Raw genomic sequence first — 27,616 nt, forward strand, 5'->3', positions numbered from 1 at the left:
GGCTCCTACCTTGGGGGGGTTTAAGAGGAGGTTAGATGAACACATTGCTGGGGTCATTTGGCCCCCAGTATTCTTTCCTGCCATGGCAGGGGGTCAGACTAGATGATCTACTCAGGTCCCTTCCGACCCTAGAAACTATGAAACTATAAGAAGTGACTTAATTTTTTTAACAAGCACTGGATATAAGACTTTATTTTCATATAATTTTTTTCATGGATTTAGAGAGAGAATGAATTCATCCATTAGCTAATTCCTGCTACTTCTGTGTAAAAGGTATGGATCTCAAATAGCATAACTGGGGTCTCTATTCCTGCACTTGGGCATTTCAAATTCCATCTAAAGTTTAAGAGTTGGTTTCTGTTTGTTAAATTTTATATAAAATTAGTATACAAAATGAAAGGAGAACACACTCTAACCAATAAAAGGATCACAGCTACATCAAATTCATGGTTGGTAAATGCTGGTATCTTCAGCAGCAAGTGTTACACCTGGCATAAAATAAGCCCAGGGAACAAGATATACTTGGACTTGGGCATCAACATTTCCTATGTATTTTAAGCCTTATGGAAAAGTCATCCTACAATGCTACTACATCTTACCGTGTGTGATTTCCCACAAAGTCATGAAGAAACATTTCACATTGTAAAGCATGCTTGAATTAGAAACAATCAAGCATACAACCAAACAAGTTTTCTGATCTGGGGAGGGAATTAATTGCCCAGGTAAGCTCCTCTCTCAAAAAATAAAAAAACGAACTCTTAGACTATTCCAGGATTTAGAAAAGGCAGCTCAGAAGCCAGCTATAGAACAGGTAGGAGTGTAGACAAGAAAAACAAAGGTACAGATATGAGACTAGATTCTTAAATCTACTGAAGTTTTAATTACACTAAAAGAAAATGTGTTTAATGAACAGGCAAGACTGAATTTCCTTCCTTTAGCCACTGTAATCAAGTTGATTGCCTGCTCTAATCTGGTGCTGTTCAGTACAGGCACAAATAAGAAGAGAATCACTTATTTTTGCCTGAGTTTACTGTGTCCCTGCCAATTTAAAATGTAATAACCATACTGCGTCGATCCTGAGGGACAAAGTACTGACTGGCTGTTCTTGGAGATGAGAAAAGCTTTCTTCTGAAACAAGCGGACAGGATCCACTGATCCAGTCGTACTGCAAACAGATCCTCAAAAATGGACTGCAGTCTGCGCTTTGAGCTGATACAGGTAGAAGTTCAAATTGAAGATATGTGCAAATGTGTTCACACCTGATCAGCTTAATTTAAGCTGTGTCATCATAGATTGAGAGTAGCTTTTGCAGATGTTCGCTGGTGCCAGGGGCCATGTCAGGAACCCAAGCTTAGTAACTCAGACTAGGGGGAGGGGTGGGCAGGAGGTTTCACAGGGCCTAAAACAGCCTGACACTGGTTTTGGAGGTGGGGAGGAAGAAGGGAGAGAGGAGTACAGTTTCACAGCTGAGGTGAGCAGCCATTCTTTCCCAGCCCAGGGCTGCACCCTGAACATGTGCAGACATTCAGCAGATCATTCCTGATCTTAACTTAGTTCATCTCCTCAGGTGAACTAAATTTAGGTGCTGCTGGCCATTTTTTGCCTGATATAGCCTCCCTAAGCATCTACACAGATTGGCACTTGGATCAAACTAAACCTAGTTAGGTTGATCTGGGTTCGTGCAGATGTTATATACTGAGGGGAGCTTCATGGCCTGAAGGTTAAAGAAAGGCAAAGAAACACTGTCTCAAAAAAGTGAATTCCACATGGATTCAACTCTGAGAAGCAGGCTATCCTAATAATCAATACTTCACAAAACTTCCTGTATATATTTAGTCAGTCTTACAAGTCAGTCATGCCATTGTATGTATAATTTATTCAAAGACTTATTCTTTTCAGCTTCTCCACAAATACCAATGCCCTCCAGTGATCAATGCAGGAAAAGCAAAAGCAAAAAAAAGCCATTTGAAGAGTCTTTGGGGGATACCATTTGTCTTTGCCAGCTTCTTCTCACATGCCCGCTGAACCCAGCCTACTTTCCAAATACTTTACACACTGTGAGCAGTGCCTTAAGTAGGTCCAATATTGTACTACTCAAGAGACTAAGCCTCCAGAGTACCAGGTCTTTAAGGTTGATAGTTTGAATACCATCACATTTCACTACAAAGGAGCTACCTTCCCTGTTTCACCTGCCACATCTTGTTCTTGTTTAGTTTGAGGGAGCTTCCTTGCTGCTAAGAGGGCTCCATACATAGATCTTGTGACATCTTCCCTACGGGGTTCCATCTCCCCTTTTACCCAATCCACACACCAGTTGGATGTAAAGCTGTTGTCGTTTCTTTGTCTCCGAGTGAAAACACCTGCAATCTCGCAGTGGTGTCTATTGTCAGCAATACACTCACAGGGGTCAATACCTTAGTTTAAATTGCAGCTAAATTCATCCCCTCTATCAGTTCATTAACTGAAGTACTTCTATATAGATCAAAAGTAAATTAATCCCCTTGAAGTCCCCTCCAGGCCAATCTGAACTCAGGCCTGAATCAATTGGAGAAGCTTAATTCATCTTAATAAACAAATTAATTTCTATACATACTTGTCTAGTATCAAGCCCGTTCACTCAATTTCCTCCGGTGATAATGCCACCACAATCAACCCCGTTTCACTTGCCTCTGGTTCACTGGGGCATTTCTATCGACTTGCTGGTTCTGTACTGACAAATTGTGAGCCCTTGGCTTTACCCTGTGCCAGCACTGTTGCTCTCACACAGCTTCCATCAGCCATTTCATGCATGGGATGAGAGCTCCCTTCTCTCTGAGCCTGTCCTGGCTACAGTTTCTGAGGGCAACCCTTCCCATCCTCTGCTCCCAGGGTTATGGTACCTCATACCAGGTGCCCTTCCAAGCACCCAGCTTGTGAAGACTCCTTTACCGCTGGCTCTATGGCTGGTCCCCAGCTCACAGTTGCAGAGCTGCTGTTGTGGCCGCACAAGCACCTCTTCCACTTCCCCTCCTGGTCCTGCTGGATGTCCAGTTTTACTGGCAGCTCCCAATCTGGGAGCAGGAACTTATAAAGTGAGGTGGTGTGTGGAATCCAGGCCGCTCCACTGCTGCTGCTGCTGCCACCGCTGTGGGGATGTAAGGGGAGTCTCCAGCCCTTACCAGGCTCCGCCACGTTCTCCCAGTAAGTGGTGGGGGTTCTCTTGGGGTCCCCAGCCCCTGGTTCCTCAAAGGGCCCTGCCTCCTGCTCTCACACTTTCCTCCATGCTTCAATTTAATTCGTTACTTTTTTTCTTACTGTAAGTAGGAGCAAATCACTCATCCACTACTCTTATCCCTAACCTATTCTATAGAAACAAGAGACTTTTTATTCAGTTGGATTATATTCAATGATACAGTACTAAGAGAGTTCTGCGTATACCCCTATGGAGGCTAAACAACCCACAAAAAAATAATGTAATTATAATCATATGCTTTACAAAATGGCTTTACCAAACAAAAAATTATTTACAATTCTTAAGTATCCTTTGTTTCACAACTCAAAATCTTTTCTGTTTCTTCATCTGAGAATTTTTAATATTAGGTAATATTCTTCACAAAATAGATCTATTTCTTTTCCTATGACTGAGGGGAGGGGAAGGGACTTACACAGCACCCTATGTGCTTTGAAATAAATGTTACATATTTTTGGAATTTCCCTAGTGCATTTCACAAATCTAGTATTTCAGCAACCATCATCACTTACTCCACTGACCAAAGTATAAATCTGAAACAGAAATATGCAAATACTTTTAATCTCTTAATAACAACAGAATTCTAAGCTAATGACCACACTCTTACATTCCCTAGATTCCAACATCTGGTTCAATACTTGTTAGAACATCCCCATGTCTGGTATCTAAATGTATATTGATTTCCACTTCAGAATAGATTATTCAAGGCAATAAAAATATCCAAACTGGAAACTACTCTTTCAGACACATTTACTATACTTTATTACTCATAAGGGTTGGTTATTTTCATATGCATGGATTAACTACAAAAGACTATCATTGTACTTTTGCATTATTATTTGTTCTTTGCAGTGACATATGCCATGTAGGCCAAACACTTATATGTCTTTCAAGCCATTCAGAGTGTGCTGGCAAATCTGCTTGGGATGTGTGAATGTTACAAAGTCCAAAACAAAAAAATCTTTCCAGCAATGTTTCCACTTTCAATAGACAGTAAGCAAGGCACTGAATATAAAATAGTATTAACCATACTGTGTAAGAAGAAAACTAAAGTGCCTATCTTGTACTTGTTCTCACTGTGTAAGGAGAAAAAATACTTATGAAATTAAGTATTGAAAATAGTGCAAAAAATCAGAATAGGAATATATGCAGTAAGGCTAGGAGTCTCATAATTTATTTTAAAAATTAAACTAATTTAAATAGAAAAATCAGATATTTATTTCTATTGAAAGTATTTTAAGTGAAACTACTCTTTTTCATCTCTGAGGACTACTGATACAAAAGCTTCCGTATGATAGTGAGAAAACCCAAAAAAGGGCTTTGCCTTTCCAGTTAAATTGCAAATCTGTCCTCAATTTTGTTGCTAAACAATGCAAGTTTTTTTGGTTGCTTTTTTTTATAAATTGTAAATTTAATAAATCGTACATTTTAAAATTGAACAAAGTTATAATTTTATAAAAATATGTACATTTTTGGTCTGAACATATAAAAATCAGTATTCTTTTCCTAAATAACATGCAATGATAGGCAATCAAGCTCTTGAATTTTATTTTTAAGGAGCTGCATATTGCTTTCTCTATCTATATGTGCTGTCTTTCTGCTAAAGATAAGTGTTCTGTCCTTTCTCCTTCCTCAGTTTGGTACACTGTTTGTATCATCTCCCACATCCATTTCTGCCTCCTCCCACATTTCGTCACATGGCAAGAAGAAACTCCTGGATCCTATTTGCCATGCCACGATCCTCCTTAGCTCCAAATATTTCTTCAAGCCCACAGCTTTCAGTGGTCTTATCAAAGGAAACCCACACTGATGTCAAACTAATCAATACATGTATTTTATAAAGAAAATATATAGAGAAGTAAAGAAGCCTATTTGATACTACCATATAAATCTTACAGTCAAGTAAACCATTCACAATTAAGTTACCTGACAATTGTAGTCACCTATGTATTATTACTCATTATTTGAATTAATTAAACTATTGAAAGTAATCCATTTGCATTCTATAGACTGCGATTAGTCATAAAGAGTATGCAATAACTATTCTACTAAAATATCTCATTTATACTGGGCATGTCTACACATGTGAGTTAATGCACAGTAGACTATTTTACTGTGCATTGAAGCATCAGAGTTCTGAGTATATGCTAATACACAGTATTAATCAGGTAACTCTCATAGTATTTCATGTCTTGCAGGCATGCTGTCATGAACGTTTGAATGTACACATTCTGCATGTATTTGTACCAGTATATCCCAAATAACTGAAGAAAACAAACAAAAACCAGTACAAGCACAGATCAAGCCAATTCCTTTACAGATTAAAGCCTGTAGCAAGTAATCAGACTTTCTTTGTGGTATTAGTCAAGCATTAGGAAGTCTTGTCATTTCTTATTTTCTGTATCCAACTCAAATCATAAATCCCTCAGAATAGGGACAGATGTTGGGTTATGAAGTTCCATGTGCATCTGGTGCTGTACTAATACAGTAGCAATAATAAAAGCTGCTTTAAACAAATTAACATGAAATGAACACTCCAATTAGTATAATCATTTAAGTACCACAACTTTCTTATTTATAAAAGCGCAACCTAATGCACAATAATTTAGTACCTAGGGGCACTTTTACATGTGCTCCCGTGGTCTTACAGTATATACAATTAAACGTTTACCATGTTTTTCTTAGACAAAATTGGCATGACTAACCACTGAAGTGTTGTAGACAGTCTTATATAATGCCTCCTCAGATAAAGCAAATATGCTATATCAACCAAAGAAACACATCCTGTATCTTTATATGCCCTTTAAAGTCCTCACTTTCTCAGGGATGTTATCAACTGACTTTTAAATGTTGTTTACATGATACACAAATCATTTCTTGTTCTAGCTCAGTTCAGATCAAAATAAAAATGGTATTTCATCATTTCAGCTGCCACAAAATTAACTGATTAGTAGATTTATTATGAAGTCAGACCTAAAAAAGGAAATAATGTATTCAAATAAATGTATTCATTTGACCTAACACCAATAAAAATTAGCTAATTTTGGTTACAACAAAACCATTTTATCAACTGCAAGTCTGATTTGATTCATTTGAAACTTAGGGCACATCTACACGTGCACTATAATGCACATTAGCCTATTTTAATGCACATGAAAGCATCACAAAAAAGTGTTCTTTAGCTAATGTGCATTTTTCCTTGGTTTGCAAAAGGATCCTTAGAACAGAAAATATCACTAAACATATTGTAAAAAAATCAATAGGACATCCTGGAAGCAATTATGGATTGCCCTGCATTCCATTCAAAATCGGTTTCTTTTGAGGGTTAGAAGAATTTTGCAGCATGGATTTTTTTCTTTATGGATTTAATCACATACAACAAAGTAGTCTGCAAAGAAAAGGAAAAAATACAACTTCTTTAACTTACTAGCTCACTTTCAAGATGTATACTCCAAATGCATATCAGTCTTCATCATAGCACAGGAACCCCTAGGACCTCTGCATCATTTTCTTAATGGCTTTGGTCAAATTATCACATTGGAACAGTGAGTCTCAATTAGGGTGCTGTAGCACCCAAGGGTACCCTGAGATGCTTTTAAGGGTGCCACACTATTAGCACTGTTAGGTTTGCAAACAATTACACACAATTCAGAAGATAAACCTAGAGATTTCAAATATGAATCTACAGTGTCAAAAACATTCTGACCTCTTGTGGTCTGAGTTCTTTGCAACAGAAAAATTGTTCTATTTTTTCACAGTCAAAAATTTTAAAAGTTAGTTAAGTGTGGGCCTTGAATCTAAAAAGGTTGCTTAACACATTATTAGTGGCAAATAGCATATCTTCTAGACAAAATACAAGTAATATTAGCTCAAGTGTTCAAATTATAGCTTTCAAGGACTAGTGGAAATGAATGTACAAATATTTTTTGTTTTAGTTTCACTCCGACATATTCAGTCACAACTCCTAAAGATGACAATTTACATGGTACCTGTGTCTCTGATAACAGAATAATGTCCACTTGAACTGACAGCAAAAGAAAACCACTATAGAACTGTCTCAAAAATATTTTATGATGCAGGAAAGGGCAAATTTCATTTCCCCATGCCATTTAACTTCTGCATCCAGGTATTAAATCCAGTAAGACAACTCTAACCTCTGATAGATGTTCTTTAGGAATCCAACAAGTCATAAGTGGATCTAGGATTTTAAAAGGGGGGAGGGGTTTCACATGGCGTGACATATCATCACATATAACACAGCATTTATTTTGCTCCAGTTAAAGAGAAGCTAGATGCTTTACTAATATGCTAGCGGCTAGCACTATATTACTCAATTTAGGATCAAAGCAAAACAGATATTACTATTGAAACATGCACTAATTTACTAGATTATTTTTAAAGTATGGAAAAAAAGACACAACTAGGCAAACTATGGTCAAAATAGTCAGAAGGTATTATGTCATTAGTCCTGTAGTCATTATAGTTAAATGTATATCTCTTATTCAGATTAATAAAACAAAACACAGCTTCTTGATATTACCTCCGATTCTTCTCTGTTGGTCATTTCTACACTTGCGTTGAGGAGTCCACTGTGGTTCATTCGTAGAATCCTTGTCTACCACACAGGAGACCTGGGTTTGATTCTCAGACACTTATACAACTACAGCCATAGAGGCACCAAACATCTGGTCTTTGGATTTTGTCTATGTGGCCTAAAGGGAGGATGGCAGGTCTGGGCAACCTCCATTCTTCCAAAAAAAAGTTTCTACCTAGGCATATATGCATCAAAGGTCTAGATGGCCCTCATGCATACACCATGATCAAGGTGGATCAATAGTTGCCACCACACTTGAGTTAATATTACCACACTTGTATTAAGGTTCTGAGCTGAAACAACTCTGCAGAGCTCTGAAATGAGACACATTATCACAAATGGCCGACAGGCAGCGAAACTGCAGAAGAGAGGAGAGTTGACTCATGGAACATCAAGAACATTAAAAAGAAGAGAGGGTTGTTAACACCTGTGGAATAGAGAAAGATTTGCAGGCATCAGGGAGATAATAATGAACCGTAAAAATCAATTGAGTATCTCAGCACTGCTTGAACAGAAATGCCAATGCCACTTTCAGGCCACTGGGTTTAAAGTCTGGATAGAGCAGGAATCAGAGGTGTGCAAATTCATGATCCCCACACTGTCCTGAATCCACCTCTGCAACCAATACAGGCAGTCCTCAAACTTATGACACAACTGATTACTGAAAACCGTGTCTCAAGTCAAAACATCATAAGTCTGAACCAATTTCCCCGTAAGAAAGTAATAAAAGGGGGATTGGTTCCTTTATGGCACTTGACACAGCTGTGTCCAGCTGGTAAGTCTGTTGTGGTGGGGGTGGGGGGAGAAAAGGGGCATGGGGCAGGCAGATCAATGCCCCCCAGAGAGGGATTGGGGCTGGGGAAAATGCTACTCAGCCAGGGCAGGGAAAAGGGGTGCAGGGAGGGGTGGGGGGGTAGCTCCCAGCATCTCAGCATGCTCTCTGGGCTGGGCAAGACTCCCTGCTCCAGCAGCAGGGCTGATCCTGCCCTTCTGCTCTCTAGCCAGAGCAGGGACCAGCCCTAGCAGAGACACTGACCAGCATGGCCCCAGTAAGGGGAAGTGGGCAGGGCGGGGGTTAATTCTTCCCTCCTTCCCCTCTTCTGGTGAGCCTGTTTGCCGGGGAGCAGAGGAGAGGGGGATGCAGTGGTGGCCCCTGGAGCTGGCAGTTCCTGGCTGCGGAGAAGGGAGGGAGGGAGGAATTAACTCTTCTCCCTGCCCCCTTCACTTTAAGGGGACCCTGATGAGTAGGTTGTCCTGCAGGGTGGGGAGGGGAGCTTTGTTGTAGGCTGGGGTAGGGGGAACTCTTCCCCCTCCTCCTCTCCCCTTCCTTGTGGTGCAGTGGGGAGGGGGGCTCTGTGACGCTGCCTGGTCCCAGAGCAGGACTCTTCCCTTTGCTTTTCCCCCTTTACTGGGGGGGGGGCAATCTATGGGATACTGCCTAGCCTTATGGGGGGGACTCTTCCCCTACCTGCCTCATGGGGGGAACTCTTTCCCCTTCTTCTCCTTCTCCTCCCACAGGAGCATGGAGCTCAGCTGGGCAAGGTGCAAGTGTGTGGGGCATAAGGGAGTGTGGGGGCCATAGGGACTCCCCACACACTACTGCCATAGCATGCAGCCCCCGCTGGCTACCAGCAGCAGCAGGCAGGGATGTCAGGGTGCTCTGACCAGCACTGCACAAGGGGAGAGAGTGGAACCTGACTTAACCCCATGGCTCTGCTCCCTGAGCCTTCAGCAGGGGAAGCCCCACAATAGAGCCAACTGCTTCCCCCACTCCCTGCTGTGCAGGTCCCACACTCTGCTGGGAGCGGAGGGAACTCTGCCCACTTCTTACCCACAGAGTCCAGCTGGGGCTTCCTCATATGACTACAGAGCTGCAGGCATGGCATGGAGCCCCGGGGACAGAAGCAGCTGGGCAGGCTGTACTGCTCGCCCCCAGCGCAGTGCTGGCTGCCTCTATCGCAGCAGGCTGACAGAATTCTTCTCTCCACCACTGCAGGGGCAGAAGAAGGAGGGAGAAGAGTCCCCTGAGCACTGAAAAGGGACCCCCAGCCCTGCAGTGGTGGGGAAGAGGGAGAAGGCGGAAGAGTTCCCCTCTGGGTCCAGGTAGCCCTGTGAGCCCAGACTGTTCCCAACTATCAGGATGCCACTGGGGAGAGCCTACCAGGGCCTGGCCACACCCCCATCCTCAGCTCAGCTTCCCTGTGGAAGGGAGGGCTGCTCTTGCAGTCCTGGGCTTCTGGCTTGAGCCACCGCAAGCATGTGCCAAATGTCTATCCACTTGCAAAAAGGTGTGAATCAATTCAGGCTCAGGCTTTTTGAATGTCTGCTCCTAGCCCTAGTGAGAACATTCTTCCTAATATCTAACCTAAACTTCCCTTGCTGCAACTCAAACTCATTGCTCCTTGTTCTCTTATCTGCCTCCACAGAGATCAGTCCAGCTCTTTAGACCCACCCTTTAAGCAGTTGAACATATTTTAAATCCCCTCTCAGTCTTCTCCAAACTAAATAAGCTGTTTCCTCAGCCTCTCCTCAGAAGTCATGCTCCCCAGCCCTCTAACCAGTCTTGCTGGCCTTCGCTGGACTGTCTTCCAATTTGTCTACTACATCCTTTCTGCAGGAGCCCCAAAACTGGCCCCAGAATGCACACCCTAATGCTGTATCCTGCACAAGCCAAGATATTTGCTTGACATGCATAAAAAATTGAATTTTACCCAAAATGCAAAAACATCCAGAATGGTACTATTGAATTGTTAGCTATACAAGGGACAGTATCTTGGAATAACAAAATAGTAACTTCTCCTGCTAAAACACACACAAATTTTGAATTCAATTAATTATTTTTATTTACTTTTTTATTATTATAATTTCTATAGATGCTGCTTCTGCTATGTACCTACTTTAATTACTAAAGGAATAAATAGATTTGTATTTAAAAAAAATTCATGGAATATTTAAAAGGCTGAAACAACCTCCCCCCTCAAATTCACTTTTCAACAAGGTCAATAAGCAGTATAACGCTCTTGAAGAACCCACTTGCCAAACTGTACAAGAATTCTCCAGAAGTTCAATTTCCAGTTGCAGTGGGTATCCTGGGAGGTTTTTTCTAGGTCTCATTATTTAGGCTGCAAAGAGGGACTTACTGTGTTATTTTAGTCATTTCAATATCATTTTATTTTATATACTTTATTGCCCTGAGGGTTTTTTTTTTAATAATGTTACCTTTTGGATAATAAGTCCAAGCTCTCATGAAAACTACACACTGTGCCAAAAAACAAGCCAAAGAGAAACCTCCTGCAGCTGAGAAGTTTACAGTATTGTATAGGTCTGTCCATGCCTTGCTCTTAAAATTAAAGAGCAGTTGCAATGTGACTTTTCCTTCCCTTTCTTTTCAGCTCTACAGCACACATCTATGATATCCAAATGCTATTGTTAGAAATAGCATCCCACATTTGCTAGAGATTTTTTTTTTTTTTTTAAGTAAAATAAGAGGAGGAAGGTAGAGAGTTCACATCAAAGATTTATTTGAGAGATAGTAGTGTATCATAACATTGCCTGGAATCACCATTGTAAGTTTTAGGGTTTAGATAATCATATTTTCAGAGATTCATAACCAAACCGTGAAAATTCACTCTAGCCTAAAGTTGTATTATACTGTAATCTCTCAACTGTGGTTGTGGTTTTGTCTCCCAAGGGGATCAGTAAAAGCCTTATCACTTGAGTCACTTAAAAGCAGACAGAACAAATCATTTAAGAATGTGTTACTGTGCACAATTCTATATAAGCAGAAGGCTGAACAGGTTCTCTTCCTCTCCCCCATTTCCAATTTCTATGGGCCCAGTTCTGTAATTATTGCTCATATATGTAGGCCTTTAAACTCTTTGCAAATAAGAAGGTGTCTTGTACACAAGAGGTAAGTTAACAACGCTCTCCTTCACTGTTACAACAGTAAGAGTGTGGGGTTTGGGATTTCACACCAAGTTGTCACTAATTTACTCCCACTGTAAAAAGACTTTTTAATGATGATTTCAATAATAAAATGTTTGAAAAGTAGTGTGTTAAGTAAAGCTTTCATTTTTAATAATACCCCTTCTTTTCCATGTATATTTGACAGCCTCTTATCCAGTATAAAGGGGAAATGACCTGCCTTTTTGGCAGAAGGAAAGAGAAAAAGATTGGAAAAAAATAGGTTGAAGCTGTTGCTTCTGCAGCTGAACTAGCACTCTAGTCCTTTTTAAGCAAGAAAAAAACAGAAAAAGGCAAAAAGAAAGAATAGCAGAGATAGAAGCTACATTTTCTGTCTGGTGATGACTCTTGCTTGCATTCTCACTGCTGGGGAAACATGATCCCAGCATTCAGCAGCTCCCAGACCTGGCAAGCTTACCAATATCAGGCTGGTTAAGGCTTGCTTTTAGCTTGCCTTTCAATCACAGCAGCATTACAATGTGCAGTTGTCCTGTTCAGCTAAGCTGGACTCTTGTCAGAGAAAGGAGACAGGAAAGAACAGAAATAAGATGTGGAAGAAAAGTGACAAGCAGGGGGAAAGGCTCCTGGAACCTACAGTCCACATCCCAAATACTGTCCTAAATTTCAGCCGAATTCTGAATAGGGTGACGTCATCCAATTCCCTCTCTGTGACCTAGCCTGGTAAAATCCCTGTCAGAACAGAACAAAACCTAACTGTGTCAGGGTAAGGCCCCAGGAAAAAGTAGGGCTGGGTAGCCATTATAGTGAAGCTCAGTCCACTCCTCCCCCTGTTACTTCAAAGATGTACAGATCAGTTATATCAGAAAGGGTGGTAGTGACTCCACCCCTTTAAAATTTAAATCAGTCAAAACACATTTGAGTGATTTTATAACAATAAACATTTCCTCCTGTTTCTAAACCATATAATCTTTCAGTTTATTATACCAACCTGTGACTCTAAACAGGGGTCTTTAAGACTCTCACAGCTCTTTTAAATTTAAAAAAAAAATAAAAATCACTGTCTGCCTCCATCTTTTGCTTACTTTTCGACTTTACATAACATTGTGTAGAATTAAGCAACCTGAGATTACAGGCTGCTATACAATAGTATTCCAAAGAATTACTTGCCTGAGAAAGGCATAGCCATATAAGAAAGCATTGCAGGGTTAGGTTTTATGATTTAGTCATTATTTTAGAATGTTTCCTATAAATTTTAAAGTTACAGTAGGAAAACGAGATTAAATTTTCCTGTAATAAATTCTCTCCTTGGGCCTGCAACATATTAGAGCTTCTAATGAAGCAATAAGAGTAATCGAGCTTTTAGAATGCACTGTTACTTTGTATGAAAGGATCCATGGATTAAAGGCTCCCTATGTACATTGACATAGTAGATCCTAATAAAACCCTTAAGAATTTAATGTCAGTCATCCATGGACTAAGTATTCAAAGTATGGGCTGTCACAAGAGATCAAAACAGATGGTACTACATAGTGTTCTGCAGATGAGTAAACAGGGAGATTTTCTTTTTAATCTATACTTTTACAACAATCTTTCTTTAAAAGTGTATTGTGACAGCTAAGCTAGGTGGTCTTTAGTTATCTATCCCAGTCAACTACATATATTATAAATCTCTTTTACATATTGCGGTTGAACAAGTATGTGCTGAAGTCAGCCCATTTTGACACCCGTCCCATTTGGGGCAAAATGCCAGATATGGGAAGTCACAAGACCTTTAGTAAAGCTTCTCTACTGTCAAAAGAGAAGCTAAAATAATTGTATTGAAAAAAAATGAATACATATTTACATATTTTAAAGTGATTTTGATGTTAATGTAGATTTAAATCCAAATGAAATAATCCAATACAAAAATTTTTTTAAAAAAAAAAAAATCACTACAAAAAAGTAAAAAAAAAAAACTGATGAAAAGCAGCAAGTTTTTATTGTACTAGAGAAATTGTTCTGTTTTTACTCACATCTGTGCCACAGTATTCTGTTTATGAGTTAGTGAAATTCTACTTCTGTATCCCCTTTCCTTGCATTAGTTTTAAAATTATGCTAGGATGAAACATTTGTATTGCTTTGCCTGCGCTAGTCATAAGTCTCTTATCAAATTTTTAAAATACAAAACACGGTATCAGAACAGCTTATTTCATTTCCTGCTCTTTTGGGGTTCATGAAATTATAGCCAGTTATGGTTAAATAAATAAATGAACAGGTGATTTCTGTTATTTGTTTACATAAAGGTTGAATAGTATCTCCCAAGAAAATATTGATTCAGCCAATTATAAAGTCATATTTAATTGATAAGAACTCAGTGTCCACCACAGTAACTTATGTATGAGAAATGAAATTCTTTTTGCCTTAACTGAGGGTGGAAAAATAAATCAATGTTAGATGTTGATGCACCTGTGTGAGAGAATATAAACCCTGTTTGGTAGGTTCCTAAGACCAGATATGTAGGAGCATGCGAGGCAATTGAGCTAGTTAGTCATTCCTAGAAAAAGTTGGCAGGAAACAGGTTAAGAACGGTTTGAAATTGGCAGAAGTCAGCTCCAATTGGAGGCAGTACCCATCGTGAGGGATACTAGTTTATCGTTAACAGTAAATACCTAGTCTTTGGCAGCTAGAAACAGGAAAACAATAACAATTTGGAAGTGTATTTTTCTGGACTGACCCATAGACAGGTGCAGTATATACACCACCACTCCTTATTTAGGGCTGTTTTTAATGTCAGACCTTAATGGCAATTGGTTTCTTAGATACTACAAGAGCCTTACCTTATTTCAGATATGCAATGGTGCAAAATTAACCAACAACACATGCTGCAATTATCATTTCCCCACATCAAACTAAAGCATTTTAATAGATATGTCATACATGGCATCCAGATCCCTTTTAATACAGCTGTATATCAGAATCTAGCAATATCTGAACACAATTAATACAATGTTGTCTTTACACACATTCATTATCTAGTATGTTAAGTCTAGATAACTATAAACATTTTTAAATTAAGGATTCATCTTGTTTATTGATTCAAGAAAACTGAGCTAAGCATGTGCATCAGGACAATAAGAAGTTGCACAACAAACAAAAGTAGAATTTTTTTTATTTAAACCAAAGTACACCCCCAAATTTTGTGTTAAACGTTAACTCCCACTGCCATCTTGTGGTAAATACTATTATTTTCCTTTCTGAAAATAACATGAAAGAATAAAATTATACTTTAAAAAAAAAAAAAAAAAAAGTATTTGGGATCAACTTTGCACCAAAATTACACTGAAGTACAAATAGCAGAGAACGGGCCATTTCTACTCTGCTGATCTGTTGAGAGCGTGGTAACATAAAACTGATATCCATGTCTTAAAACTTGCTAGCTTTGCTTTAGATAACACTATCTCTGTGTTGACAGTATTCCCTAGATTGAAGTGATACTAATAGAATTTAGACAATTTCCAAAGCAACTGCTGTACAGTATCTAAATTATATATGTTTTAGGAAACTGATTTAAAATCAAAGGTCTATTTTATAATCAGCGTTTGTACGTTACCACTTTTATCAAGCACTTCAGTGTTATTCAGCATTTTCTAAACTTAGCAATTTAATTGCTATAGTGCCCTATGGGCAAAAGTAATACCAACTTTGTCAAAAACTGTATTACAGCATTAGGCTAAAATTAAACTTTAATTAAAATCTAAAATTAGTTTAGAAAAAAATACAATAACCATCAAATATGTTTGGAGGAACTAGTGGCAGGTTTATACAGAACATATAGGCTACATACAGGCATTCATTTCTAGCAATGGGAGAAATACAGGCATCCAATATACAACCATCCCCTTCTCTCACACATTCTCAAAACCAGGGTTAACCCAGTCAGAGGAAGGCATGGAAAAGAGCAGCTCTTCCAGTCCACCCATTCCCAGGAGGACTGGAGCAGCAGGGCAAAGCCACTTCCCTTCTCCTTGCATCGATGATACTATGCAATCTGTCAAGCATTAGCGGACCACCCAGACAACCATACCACCTAGTTTCTGGCTAGATAGCCATTACAATGCTATAAAAATAAAGAAAAAAAAAGTAATTGGGACTCATTTCTCCGCTCTTTAGTTCTGTGGGCTGGTCTTAATCTGTTGTTAGATTTCATATGTTGTTGCCATCTTACGGATGCACTGTCCACGATGATTTTAAACTGCCGTACCAAAGGGTAGTAAAACATAGGGCCTGTTTGGCCCACTATTTTTCAACAGTGACATAGGCATGTTTGGGTCCATATAGCTTTCTGCTGATATATGCTACTAATATATATACATCCTCTTATTGTGACAGCACATCTCCAGGAATGGTTTATTGAAGTATAGTACGTGAACTACTGGTTGCAAACAAGGCCTCTTCTACTGCTCAGAAAGTCTTCCTGGTCTTGGTTGCCTGACATATCTTTGTGGGTGTGACAGTATTGGTCAGCTTAAAAAGGGGTGCTGTGATCCTCAAAAACTGGGGTATAAGTTTTCAGTAATAACTGGCCAACCCCAGAAAGACTCTGACCTAATATTTGAAATTTTTTTTGGAGGGAGGAGGGATTTGTGGAAGCTGTTTCTTCTTCAGGGCCTGGACTCAGCCAGGAATGGTCTTGTTTGCCCTTTTCCTAGTTGGAACCAGATAATGGACCTTATCTTTCCCTAGTGCACAACTATTGGGGCTCACCATCAGTCCTCCCCTCCTTAAGTCATTATGGACTGCTCTCAGTGGCCCTAGATGCTCCTCCTAGCTTCATGAGAAAATGATCACATCATCAATATATCCTGCCGCATAACCCTTATGAGGTGCCAATATCTTATCTATTAATTGTTGGAACATTGCCACCGCTCCATGCAGCCCAAGCAGCATTCTGGTAAACTTGAAAAAAAAACCACAGGGTGATAAAGGATGTCATCTTCTGTGATTCTTACCCTAAAGGTATATACCTACAAGTGTGAGGTCCAGGGCTGATATGTACCAGACATGTCCAATTTTCTCTAGCTTTTCCTCAACTTGAAGCAAAAGTTAAATGAGAGCTACTTTTGAAATGTAAGTCAAAAGGCAGAGGCTCCCATCTTACTTCAGCATGAGAATAATCAGAATCTGCCAGTAGCTCCGATTCTCTTATTCCTCTTCCCAGAATTTTTTTATTTCAGTTCTGTGTACCTGCAGCTGCTGAAGTATCTGCCTCCACCCTTCCCAGACTACCTGTCCCAGAAGCACATCAAATGCCTCCAAGAATGCTTCAGGATCGTCCTCTCATGTCATGCACTCCAGAACAAAGCCTCTCAATTCCTTCCAGGCTTCTTCTGGGTCTGGGACAGAGAGGTTCCTACCAGCTTTTGTGGTATGCTGTAAGGCCTATTAATTCTCTGACTGCTGCATCTGAAGCCACACTATCTCCTCAGTCCAACTCTGTTGTCGTAAGATAACCTGCAGCAATAGGTCTAGTTTCTTTGGGCTTGTTCTCACTCCACTAAGAAGTGCCCACCCCCACCTCTTGCCTCCCACAACTTGATGATAATGAAAATTAGGAAGTAGACCCTCTGTCTTATAGGAGATGAACAACTTGAGGTGTCTCTCTCTACATGAACGTCTCTGAGCTACTTTTGCCCAGTTCCCCTATGGTTCAACATGGTCTCTTGCCCTGTTCAGCAGCTGAGCAGGCTGGATTCCCTCAGTTTGGTTCCCTGAGTACACTGGAACAAAACAGTTTGGGCCAGGCCAAGACATGCACCTGGCCTTGTTATCTCAATATTCCTACCCATCCTGCTCCTGCAATAAGCCTGGCCCCCTTGCAATTAGCCCCAGCCAAGGTGCCTTTCCCTGGGTCTTCTCTGGCTCCCACCCCAAACTGTTGTAATTATTCTTACCATAGACCTTCTGGGCCTATTCACAGCATCCAGTTCCCAGTCCTGCTTGTAATAGCTCCTAGCCAGGAACTCCTGCCTCCAGCTCTCTCCAGATCAGACTGCATCCAGCTTTGTTCTTGGAGCTGGGCTTATATCCCTGAGTCCTGCCTCTTTCAGCTTCCCAGCTGCTCACCTAAAACGTGTAAGACCCTAGTTCCTTACTTTTACTTTGATTCTCTAGTAACAGGACAGGGTACATGCACTGTTACATCCAGAATAATGAGCTGGAGGCAAGAAAGAAGCTTCCCCCTTGCACATTCTCTAGGCAAAGTCAAATGAATCTCCAGAAGGAATAGGAGCCTTTTACTACCAATTGATTCCACTTGGTTCCTAGAAGGCAAGTAATGGGGAAGCGTGCAGACATTTTTTCTTCCAGGAGCAAACTCAACCAGGTGGGGGATGGGTTATTTTCCTCCCAGAACTTGCAGTTTTGTTCCAGGAGAAAATATGTGAATGCCTGTACGCTCATGGTTTCTACCAGGAGAGCTGCAATTCTCCTGGTAGAAACGTAGGCTGCTTGAAGACTTAAAAAAAAAAAAGCAAGCAGTGTTTTACTTTAAACTAGGCATGCTCCTTTACAGAGCCCAGTGCATGCCCAGAAGAGGCATCGCATTAGTTGGACCCAGCTCACCCAACATCTATATAGATTGGGCACTTTAGTGGGACTTTTTTGGTGTGTTTATTTAATAGCTGACTGAATCAGCTTTAGATAAAAATGACAAAAAGTCCCACTGAAGCACCCAATCTATAAGATGCTGTGGAGTCAGGCCGAAGGAATGCACCCCTTTTTCAGGTAAAGTGTGGGGGCTTTTTTGTTTGTTTTTTAAAATCTGCAAGCAGACAAAATGCCCTTATCTGGCCATGGACTTTTACCAGTGATGATGGTTTGTACAATAAGGGCCAATTTTTAAAAGCATCCAGATGCCAAAAAATACAAATAGGCACCTAGCTGGATTTGCAAAGTACTCCTAGCTCACAGCAGTCTGATTGTTATAGAGCTTCCACTGGGCCTCTATCAGCATCTTTAGACCTACCTGATCGTATTGTACATGAAAAGACACTTTTAGTGGTTACCGAGTGCTAAGGGTTTTGCTTAGCAACCAGGAATAGTATGCTATCTGTCAAGCATAAGCAAACTGCCCAGACAACAGTACTATCTAATTGCTAGATAAATAGCTATAACAAAGAAGAAAAAAACAAAAATTGGGAACTGTTTTCTCCTTCATTTTTCATATAGATGCAAATATACAAAGTGCTGGATCTTTTCAGCTTCAGCTAGTAGCTGGTGGTCCTCCTTGGGTATCATGAATGAATATACAAATCAGAAGAGAAATCATAAAAATAAATTAGTTTCACAATACTTACAAAAGAAGTTCATAGACATTAGGGCTGGAAGGGACCTTGGAAGATCATTGAGTCCAGCCTCCTGCCCCAGGGGTAGGAAGTCAGCTAGGGTCAAAAGATCCCAGCAAGATAAACATCCAAACATTTCTTAAAAGAGTCCAGAGTCAGTACTTGCACCACATCTGGAGGCAGTCTATTCCAGGCCTTGGGGGCTAGGACAGTAAAGAAGTTTTTCCTTGTGTCCAGCCTAAAACAGTCTTGGAGGACTTTGTGACCGTTTGCCCTTGTCACCCTTTGGGGAGCTCTGAACAGGCATTCCCCCCAGATCCTGACATATACCCCTTATATATTTATAGGAAGCCACCAGGTCACCCCTGAGCCTGCGCTTTTCCAAGCTGTAGAGTCCCACAGCTCTCAGCATCTCATCATAAGGCCTGTTCTCTTGTCCTCTGATCATGTGCATGGCTCTCCTCTGTATTTTCTCAAGCTTTTCCACATCCTTTTAAAATTGTGGAGCCCAGAATTGGATGCAGTACACCATCTACAGCCTCACCAAAGCCGAGTACGGAGGGAGGATGATGTCCCGAGATTTACTTGAGAAGCATCTATGGATGCAAGCCAGAGTTTTGTTCACTTGACCAGATGCAACATCCCATTGGTGGCTCATGTTCATCTTGTGGTCAAATCATGACCCCCCAAGTCCCATGCAGCCATGGTGCTAGTAAGCATAGTACTGCCGAGCCTATAAGCATGATGCGGGTCCCCCCCGAGGTGGAGTACCTTGCATTTTTCCGTATTTAATGTCATCAGGTTTTTATCTGCCCAGCTTCTAAGCCTGTCATGGTCAGCCTGGATGACCAACCTATCCTCAGGTGTGGACAATTTACCCCAAAGTTTGGCATCATCGGCGAACTTGGCCAGTCCGCTTCTCACACCAATGTCCACATCATTAATAAAGATGTTAAAAAGTACAGGTCCAAGTACAGAGCCTTAGGGGACACCAAGAGCACCATAATGATTCACTTCTGTCAACTACCACTCTCTGGGTCCAACCTCAGAGCCAATTCCCCAGCCATCGGACTGTGATGTAGCCACGGCAGCAGTTGACCAATTTTCCCATGAGGAGCTCATGGGGAATCAAATCAAAAGCTTTTTTAAAGTCCAGATATATGACGTCAATCTCTTCTCCCTTGTCCAGGTGATATGTCACCTGGTCATAGGAGATGAGATTGGTCAGGCAAGACCTACCCACAAGAAACCCATGCTGACTGTCCCTCAGGATGTTGCCACCATCCAATTTGTCAATAATAGTCTCTGATATTTTTTTCCAAAATCTTTCCAGGATTCAGGTCAAGGAGATTGGCCTGTAGTGCCCCAGATCTACTTTCCTCCCTTTTTTGAAGATGGGCAGCACATTGGCCTTCTTCCAATCTTCAGGTACTTCACCTGAGCGCCACCCAAGTTGGAAAATCATTCCTTATTTTTCCAGCAGTACCCATAATACTGTAGGTCTGCTCCAGTGGTTTTCAACCTTGGAAATTTCAAATGGAGGTGCGGACCGCCTTGAATTGTAAGTGTAGGCATTCACATACTTTTGGTTGATCAGGCATTTTTTGCAGTCTGCAGACCCTCAGGGGCCCATGGACCACAGGTCGAAAACCACTGGTCTACTCCTATCTTACAGTAAAAGCCACTTTCTAAGAGCGTTTACGATTTGTAAAGTTCACAAGATTTTTTTTTTTAAATCGGAATATCCACAAACCTATAGAAACATACAACTATGCCTTCCTTTTCCTCATCACAATTACATTATATTATTCAGGGATTGTAATAGTTTGAAGTGATATTCTTAAGAGACACCCAGGATATCTGCACATAACATAACTTTTATTATGTGAAAACAAGTACTACTTAATCTTGTTCCTGTCTTAAAGGTACAGATCTTTAACATATACATGATTAGAAAAAATACTTGCATGCAAATAAAACAGATAATCATCTTTCTATAGCTCAAACTGAATCTTTAAAAAAACCCCAAAAAACTAACTTCCCTAAACTGCATGAAACAAAACAAAACAGACACCAATCTCAATGTCCTGCCAAATACCATTTGTAGATATAAAATATTTGTTGTTGCTGCTCACATTAAAAAAAGATTTAACTACTTTTTTGAAATGTCAGCATTGTTTAATATCATTTAGCACTTGAGGATTTTAGATTAGTTTGTATGGATTGTAAAGATGTTTGCTATAAAGTAAAAGTAAATACATCGTAGTTATTCTCAGTGTTCCTTCAGGGAACAGAAGTATTGAGGGCCTAACCCAAAACTCACGAAAGTCAATAGAAATACCTCCAGTGGTACTACATTAAAACAGTTCTAAAATGTAAGATTGGAGTGTTGTCAATCTGGGCTTAAATTGGCTTTTACTATATAGAAGTAGTCTCCAGATTTTAGAAGAATGACATGTACTGAATTCTCCAAATGAAGTGTTAGCTCTAAAGAACTATGGTATAGTCAGTTAAGACCAAGCTTAAAAGTAGGTATAGAAATATTTTTTAAAAATTAATATATACTGAAGATTATATCTGATATATGAATGTATATCCCTTCCAGAGAATTATAGAAATTATTAGTTTACAAGCTACCAGTAATGTTAGTTGTCTGAAAACCTACAAAGGGGAGGAGTGGTGAGGGGTGCAGAAGGTTGCAATAAAAACATAAATTTGGAAATTTGGGGAAGAGTTTTTCAGTAGATGCTGTAAGGATCAAAATCCAGCTTAGCTTTGTTTATAGTTTCATAGTTTGTAGGGTTGGAAGGGACCTGAGCAGATCATCTAGTCCGACCCCCTGCCATGGCAGGAAAGAATACTGGGGTCAAATGACCCCAGCAAGATGTTCATCTAACCTCCTCTTAAACACCCCCAGGGTAGGAGTCTGCACCACTTCTCTTGGAAGCTGGTTCCAGACCCTAGCCGCCCTGACTGTGAAGTAGCGCCTCCTGATATCTAATAAACTTCATTAATGACATGGAACAAAACATTAATTAAAACTCGTATTTCTCAATTTTATAAAAGTGTGACAATCACCACTAAGAACAAAGTAATGGTATGGAAACAGTGTAGCTATCATTAAGAATTGAAAAAACTACACAGAATATATTAGAGAGAGATTAGGAGAATGTGCATGAAATAAATGGCATCTGAACCACTAAATTTCTGAGCCTGTGCAACTCCTATAATAAGACAGAAACACTTGACAGGAATGAGCTCCAAAAGGGGATCATTCTCAAAAAAAAAAAAAAAGGTCAATAAGGGAAATAATTTGGGAAGTAATAATACTAAAAAAGAGCAACAGAAAATGAATTCAACATGAACTTATTTGGTACAGCAATTTAAAAAGCTACTGAGATTTTGGAACATACATTCTGAGACACCAAAGAGCAAAGAGACCATCTTTCCCAGCTGCATCACAGGACTATATCCTTTTTGATACATCAGTGGCAGACAAATCTTGACAAACTACAAAAACTCCTGAGACCTATAAAATGGGTACGAATATGAAAGCAGTAACTTATGACTGAAAATAAAATTTTCCTTGAACCATTAAGTCTCGCTATTACTTATTACTTTAAACCCTACATATTTCCATGTCATTTTCATGTTCTCTTTGTAAGCTTTTTAAGCCTTTTCAATGACACTGACTGTGCTGAAATACTTACTTGCCACTCTGTCAATGAGAACAATAGGACTCTCACAAGCCTACACAGGTAAAGCACACACCACACATATGCATCTCATTTCAACCATTTGCCAAAAAACATAACCATGATAAAACAGTACGTTACCATGAGGTATACTAGATAAATACACTACAAGACAGTGCATAACAGATGGATGAGAAAAATAAGTGGGACAGCTTGAGGCAAAAGAGATAAGGTAACAGATATAATAGGATGTGCGTAATTCTTAGCCAGTCGGTAGTAGAGATCACAACCTGCCACCATAATCAAGTTTCAGTTTTCTATATGTAGTACGAGGCCAGAGAAGAGGCAATTACAGAAGTTAATGTAAAATAATAACAATGAGGGCTTAGAATAAAAGTTCTGACAATATGAACGGGGGCGGGGGTGATGAAAAGGGAGAGCCAAGTCAAAGAATACAGCAAGATCATGTGCTTTTTAGAAAGTGTGTGGAAGAGAAACAAAAGATCAGGCTCTTGATTTTGGCCACATTAAGTCACATTTTATAAAAAGACGTCTAGCCCCAAAAAAGCTTTCTGAAGGAACACTTATAAATCTGAATAGGGTGCCCCATGACCCAAAATTATTGCTTTATGAATGTAATAAATTCACCCAATTGAAATAAAGCTAGATCTTCACATATTTGCAATTTATGCAGTGCAGAAGGCCACATATAGCTCTTGTGAAAGAAAGCATCCTCTATATTTCTGAAAACAGCACTGTAAAGAGAGGATGAGTTTGTTTTAACTTTGGAAAAGGACACCACTTCTGAAGCATATGTTAATTTTCTCTCTCTGTCCCTCACCTTCCCGCATGTGCATGCAAAAACACAAGTACCCTAAATGTATAGCTGTCACATTCATCAAATAGCAGGTTGATATACAGGGCAATTCATATGATAGATTCAGACTGTCCTTCAAATTTCCATCAATCTGTCAGATTCATACGAGAAATTTCCGAAGTGCCATAGTGCTAAATCGTCAATCAGCAGGATTTTTAAGTAATATTTTCAGTAGTACCCTCATGTTTCTGAAACATGCAGAGGTTCTAGATCCCCTTTTCACACTGTACTCGGTGATGTTGTATACAATTAATTACTTACGGAGGTCTTCATATTAATTGTTCCTCTGACAAAAATAAATCATTCCTCTGAAATAGGCATTCAAGTAAAACAATTATATATGTTTACAGTTCAAATTTCCATTGAACTCTTTTAGCACTGTTTTCAGATTCTAGAATATTTTATTACTGGTTTAAACATGGAGCAATGCAGTTTCAGCAACAATATTTATAAACAATTTTCTATTAGACAGTGTCTAACTACTAAATGGAAACGACATTTACAGTATATTTATTTCCCAATTAATGGGAAAGCTCCAGGTTCTGTAGCAATTAAAAAAAGAGAGAAGGCATTAAAGCAGACATTGTAGCCTTTACAGCTGTCAATGGACATAACGCTTGAGGCTATATTATTGAGTAACTGGGTCTGCAATAAAGCCGTCTGTTACAGGCCCAATAAACCCATCAGAAACTGCTTCAACTTTTAGCATGGGAATCCATAACAGGACCAAGATTGAAAGACTAAAGCATTTATGATGTAACAAATTTGGAGGGCACACCCTCTTTTTAGCAGCACCTGCTTTCCAAATGAAAAGCCATAGGTAATATGCTGCATTTCCCTGACCAAAACGAGGTATTCCTCTTTGGTATTACTCTTAAATATACACTGCAGTTTTAAGATGTCCTGGAGCATCCCCCTCAACTCCCGGATTCCAACCATTGCCGTGCCCATATGTTATTCTCGCCATAACTCTTTACATGACAGTGAGTCATCCTGATGAAAATAAATGTTATGGGTTCCATTGGAAAGCATGGGCCCAAGACCAAGCGGAAAAAATTTACCCTCCGTCTTAGTGTAATCCAGAAAGAGGAGAAAGTGGGGACATGCTTGCAAAGCACATTGCAAGCAAAATCTGCTTGGACAGAGCTCATGGGATGAATAGTGAGTCTGTTCCTCACCCCAGCTCGTCCCACTGCAGGGCCCAGCAGAGGAGTGCGAGGGGCCACTTCGGACTCGGCAAGGCTCTTCACCTGGAAATGCCCCACGTTTGACACTTATCGCTTGAAGCCGGGCCAAGCCCGAGGGAGGGTGAACTGGAGATGCACAGGGCTCCCTTTCAAGCCGGCTGGGAGCCCGTTCAGCCTGGAAAGTAGGACTGTCACCTCAGGAATAACCCCAGTCCTCAGGCAGCAATTAAAAAGCCACCGTGAAACCCAGCCAAGGAGCCACTGAATGAACGGCTCGGGCTCGCTCCCAAAGCAACCTTTTGTGAAGAGCGTTTCTTAAAAGCGGCCCGGGGAGGGGAGGGGAGGGAGCCTCCAAGTGCTAAAGGAGAGGGGAGGGAGTCGTGCAACCCCAACCCTGCATCCCAGCCCTGTGGCCGGGCAGGCGGGAGGTGCCTGCGAGCCGCCGCTGGTCCCGGGGCCGCTGCCCCCGCCCCTCCTGCCGCGGGCGCGTCCTGTCCCCGGGCGCGGGCAGGGGCGCGGGCAGCTGAGGGGAGGGGGCGCCTCCTGGGACGCCGGATCTGCTGCCGCCCGCACTTTGTGCTCAGCGCGCGCCGCGCCTAAAAGCCCCTAATGCGCTCGGCGCTTCCTGCCGCCGGAGCCGATCGATGGGGCTTCTCCGGTGTCCGGGGCTGCTGCCGCCGCCGCCAGCCCGCCCCCCCCTTCCCATCCCATCCCGGCACGGAGCAGGCCGGGCCCGGGCCCAGGCCCCCGGGCCGCCCCGCCCCGCCCCGCCCGCCAGGAGCTGCGCCCGCGGGCGCCGGGCTCGTACCTCTCGCACTTGGTGAACTTGCGGAAGGCCTGGCGCAGGTCGTGGAAGGAGCGGTAGGTCTGCGGCTCGGCGGAGATGCCCTGCGCCCGCGTGGTGCGGGGCCCGATGTGCGGGCTGGGCACGGGCAGCACGGACTGGCACTTGTGCAGCCGCCGCTTCAGCTCCTGGATCTCCTCGTCCTTGTCCGACAGGCGCTGCTCCAGCTCGCGGATCCTCTCCTCCTTCAGCAGCAGCAGCTTGGCGAAGTCGCCCTCCAGCTCGCTCATGGTGCCGGGGTGAGTCCGGGAGGGAAGTGGCTAGGGCTAGGGCTAGGGCTGCCGGCTGGGCTGGGCGCGCAGGCAGCGGGAGGCGAAGTCTGAAACCCGCGGAGAGGAGAGCGGCTGAGTGCTAATCCGGAGCGTCTCCTGGGACGAGGTGATTATCTCTCATTGAGAAACCAATTAGAGCTGCCCTCCCGCCCGTGAGAGCCGCCCGCTGCACTCCATGAGCAGGGAGAGGCGGGCCGGCCAGCCCGGAGCGGGGTGTGATCACAGCAGCCGCTCTGCCTCCATCCAGCCCTGCCCAGCACTCAGGGGCACAAAAGGCGGTGTGGGGGGGAGCTTTGTGCCACTCTCCAAGTCTTGATCCTTGAAATAGCAACAATGACCATGTGATCGGCAGGGTGACGCAGCTCTGTAACTGGATCCCAAGACTTAGGATTTAAAAAAAAAAGAAAAAGAGCACTTCATAAATATTAAAGTGTCTCCGACTAATAACCTGCACCAATCTGTTCTCTCTTTTCTCCCCCACCATCTCTTACAGCCGCTCATGTGTGTGGAATAGCAGCCTAGCTGGTTGCACTGGAAAGGCCTGATCACCAGCGCAGCAACTTGGATGCCCTCAGACACCCGAATCACAACAAGATCCCGAGCTTCAGAGGCAAGGCTGGAATTGGTGTGCCCTATTTTGCTCACCAGCCAAAAGACAACCAACACAAAGGTGTTAAGTGCGAGATGCTACCGATGACTTGAGCCGCCTGCTGACCACCTCCAATGGTACTGCAACCTCAACCAAGCAGCTGCCCGTTTTAAGGTAAAGCATCTTGCCCCTGAAGCAGAGAAGAGCAAGCAGAGGAAGGAAGAGGAGAGAGGAGAGAAATCCTGGCCAATGGCCTAACCTCCTTTGCAGAAAGAACTGCAATTTCTGCAGACAGGTCTGTGGCTCAAGGATTGGATTCTTAAGTCACTTCAAGACCCATCAATAGTAGAAATTATCCTCAAATCAAGGGATTGCTGATAAGACCCTGCTCCACCCTTTTCACTCACACCAGCTGATACAAAGGGGTGCTGAGAACTGTTGTGGCAGTGTCCAGTGCCCTTTAGACATTATTGATAGTAGATCAGGGGTGGGCAAGATGCAGCCCAGGGGCCAGATGCGGCCCGCCAGGCCATTCTATCCGGCCTGCAAAGCCCCTAAAAATTTAGAAAATTAATATTTATCATGCAGCAGTCAATGGCTTGCCAAAACTCAGTAAGCAGCCCTCTGCCCAAAATAAGTGCCCGCCTTTGCAGTAGATAGTATTTGTCACTTGGAAAAAATAGAGGATGCCTCAAATACAGGCACCAAAAAGAATAAGCATGGTTTCACCTTTCAGAAATACACACTTAAGTGAAATTCCTTAAAAATTCATCAAGCACTGACAGGGCTCCAGTGATGTAATTATATGAAAGAGGTGGGGAGTAGATAGATTTAAATATGTTCTCAGCTGAAGTATCTATGAAACTGAATATATTTTGCCAACTCTTATTCTGAAAGTGTCTCTTGATGATTTATCAGTTTACTACTGAAATTTACAGGCAACATTACTCCTTCTTTCCCCCCCCTTCCTCACTTGTCCCATCTAAATGGGGTCAATGCTGTAGATCCTGGCAGTCTGCTGGCTTTGGCCATATGTATCTATGAATAACATTACTATTGAATCAAATTACACCTTACATCCCC

At 41.6% G+C, this 27,616-nt stretch overlaps 1 protein-coding gene and 1 long non-coding RNA gene across 2 annotated transcripts in view; one reads left to right on the forward strand and one right to left on the reverse strand.

Moving 5' to 3' along the window:
• PRKG1 (protein kinase, cGMP-dependent, type I) overlaps positions 1-25,910 on the reverse strand; it is a 1,071,278-nt gene extending 1,045,368 nt beyond the window's left edge. The window contains exon 1 of the mRNA XM_019538593.1: positions 25,637-25,910. Coding sequence (XP_019394138.1) covers positions 25,637-25,902 — 266 coding nt within the window. The 5' untranslated portion in view covers positions 25,903-25,910. The remainder of the gene's footprint in view (positions 1-25,636) is intronic.
• LOC109312525 lies at positions 25,609-26,879 on the forward strand. Its single transcript, XR_002101835.1, has 3 exons — positions 25,609-25,689; positions 25,828-25,911; positions 26,438-26,879. It is a non-coding gene; the product is annotated as an uncharacterized LOC109312525 (long non-coding RNA).
• The last annotated feature ends 737 nt before the right edge of the window (positions 26,880-27,616 follow it).

The sequence above is a fragment of the Crocodylus porosus genome, unplaced genomic scaffold (assembly GCF_001723895.1).
Source record: "Crocodylus porosus isolate Cpor-Errol unplaced genomic scaffold, CroPor_comp1, whole genome shotgun sequence".
Lineage (NCBI taxonomy): Eukaryota > Metazoa > Chordata > Crocodylia > Crocodylidae > Crocodylus > Crocodylus porosus.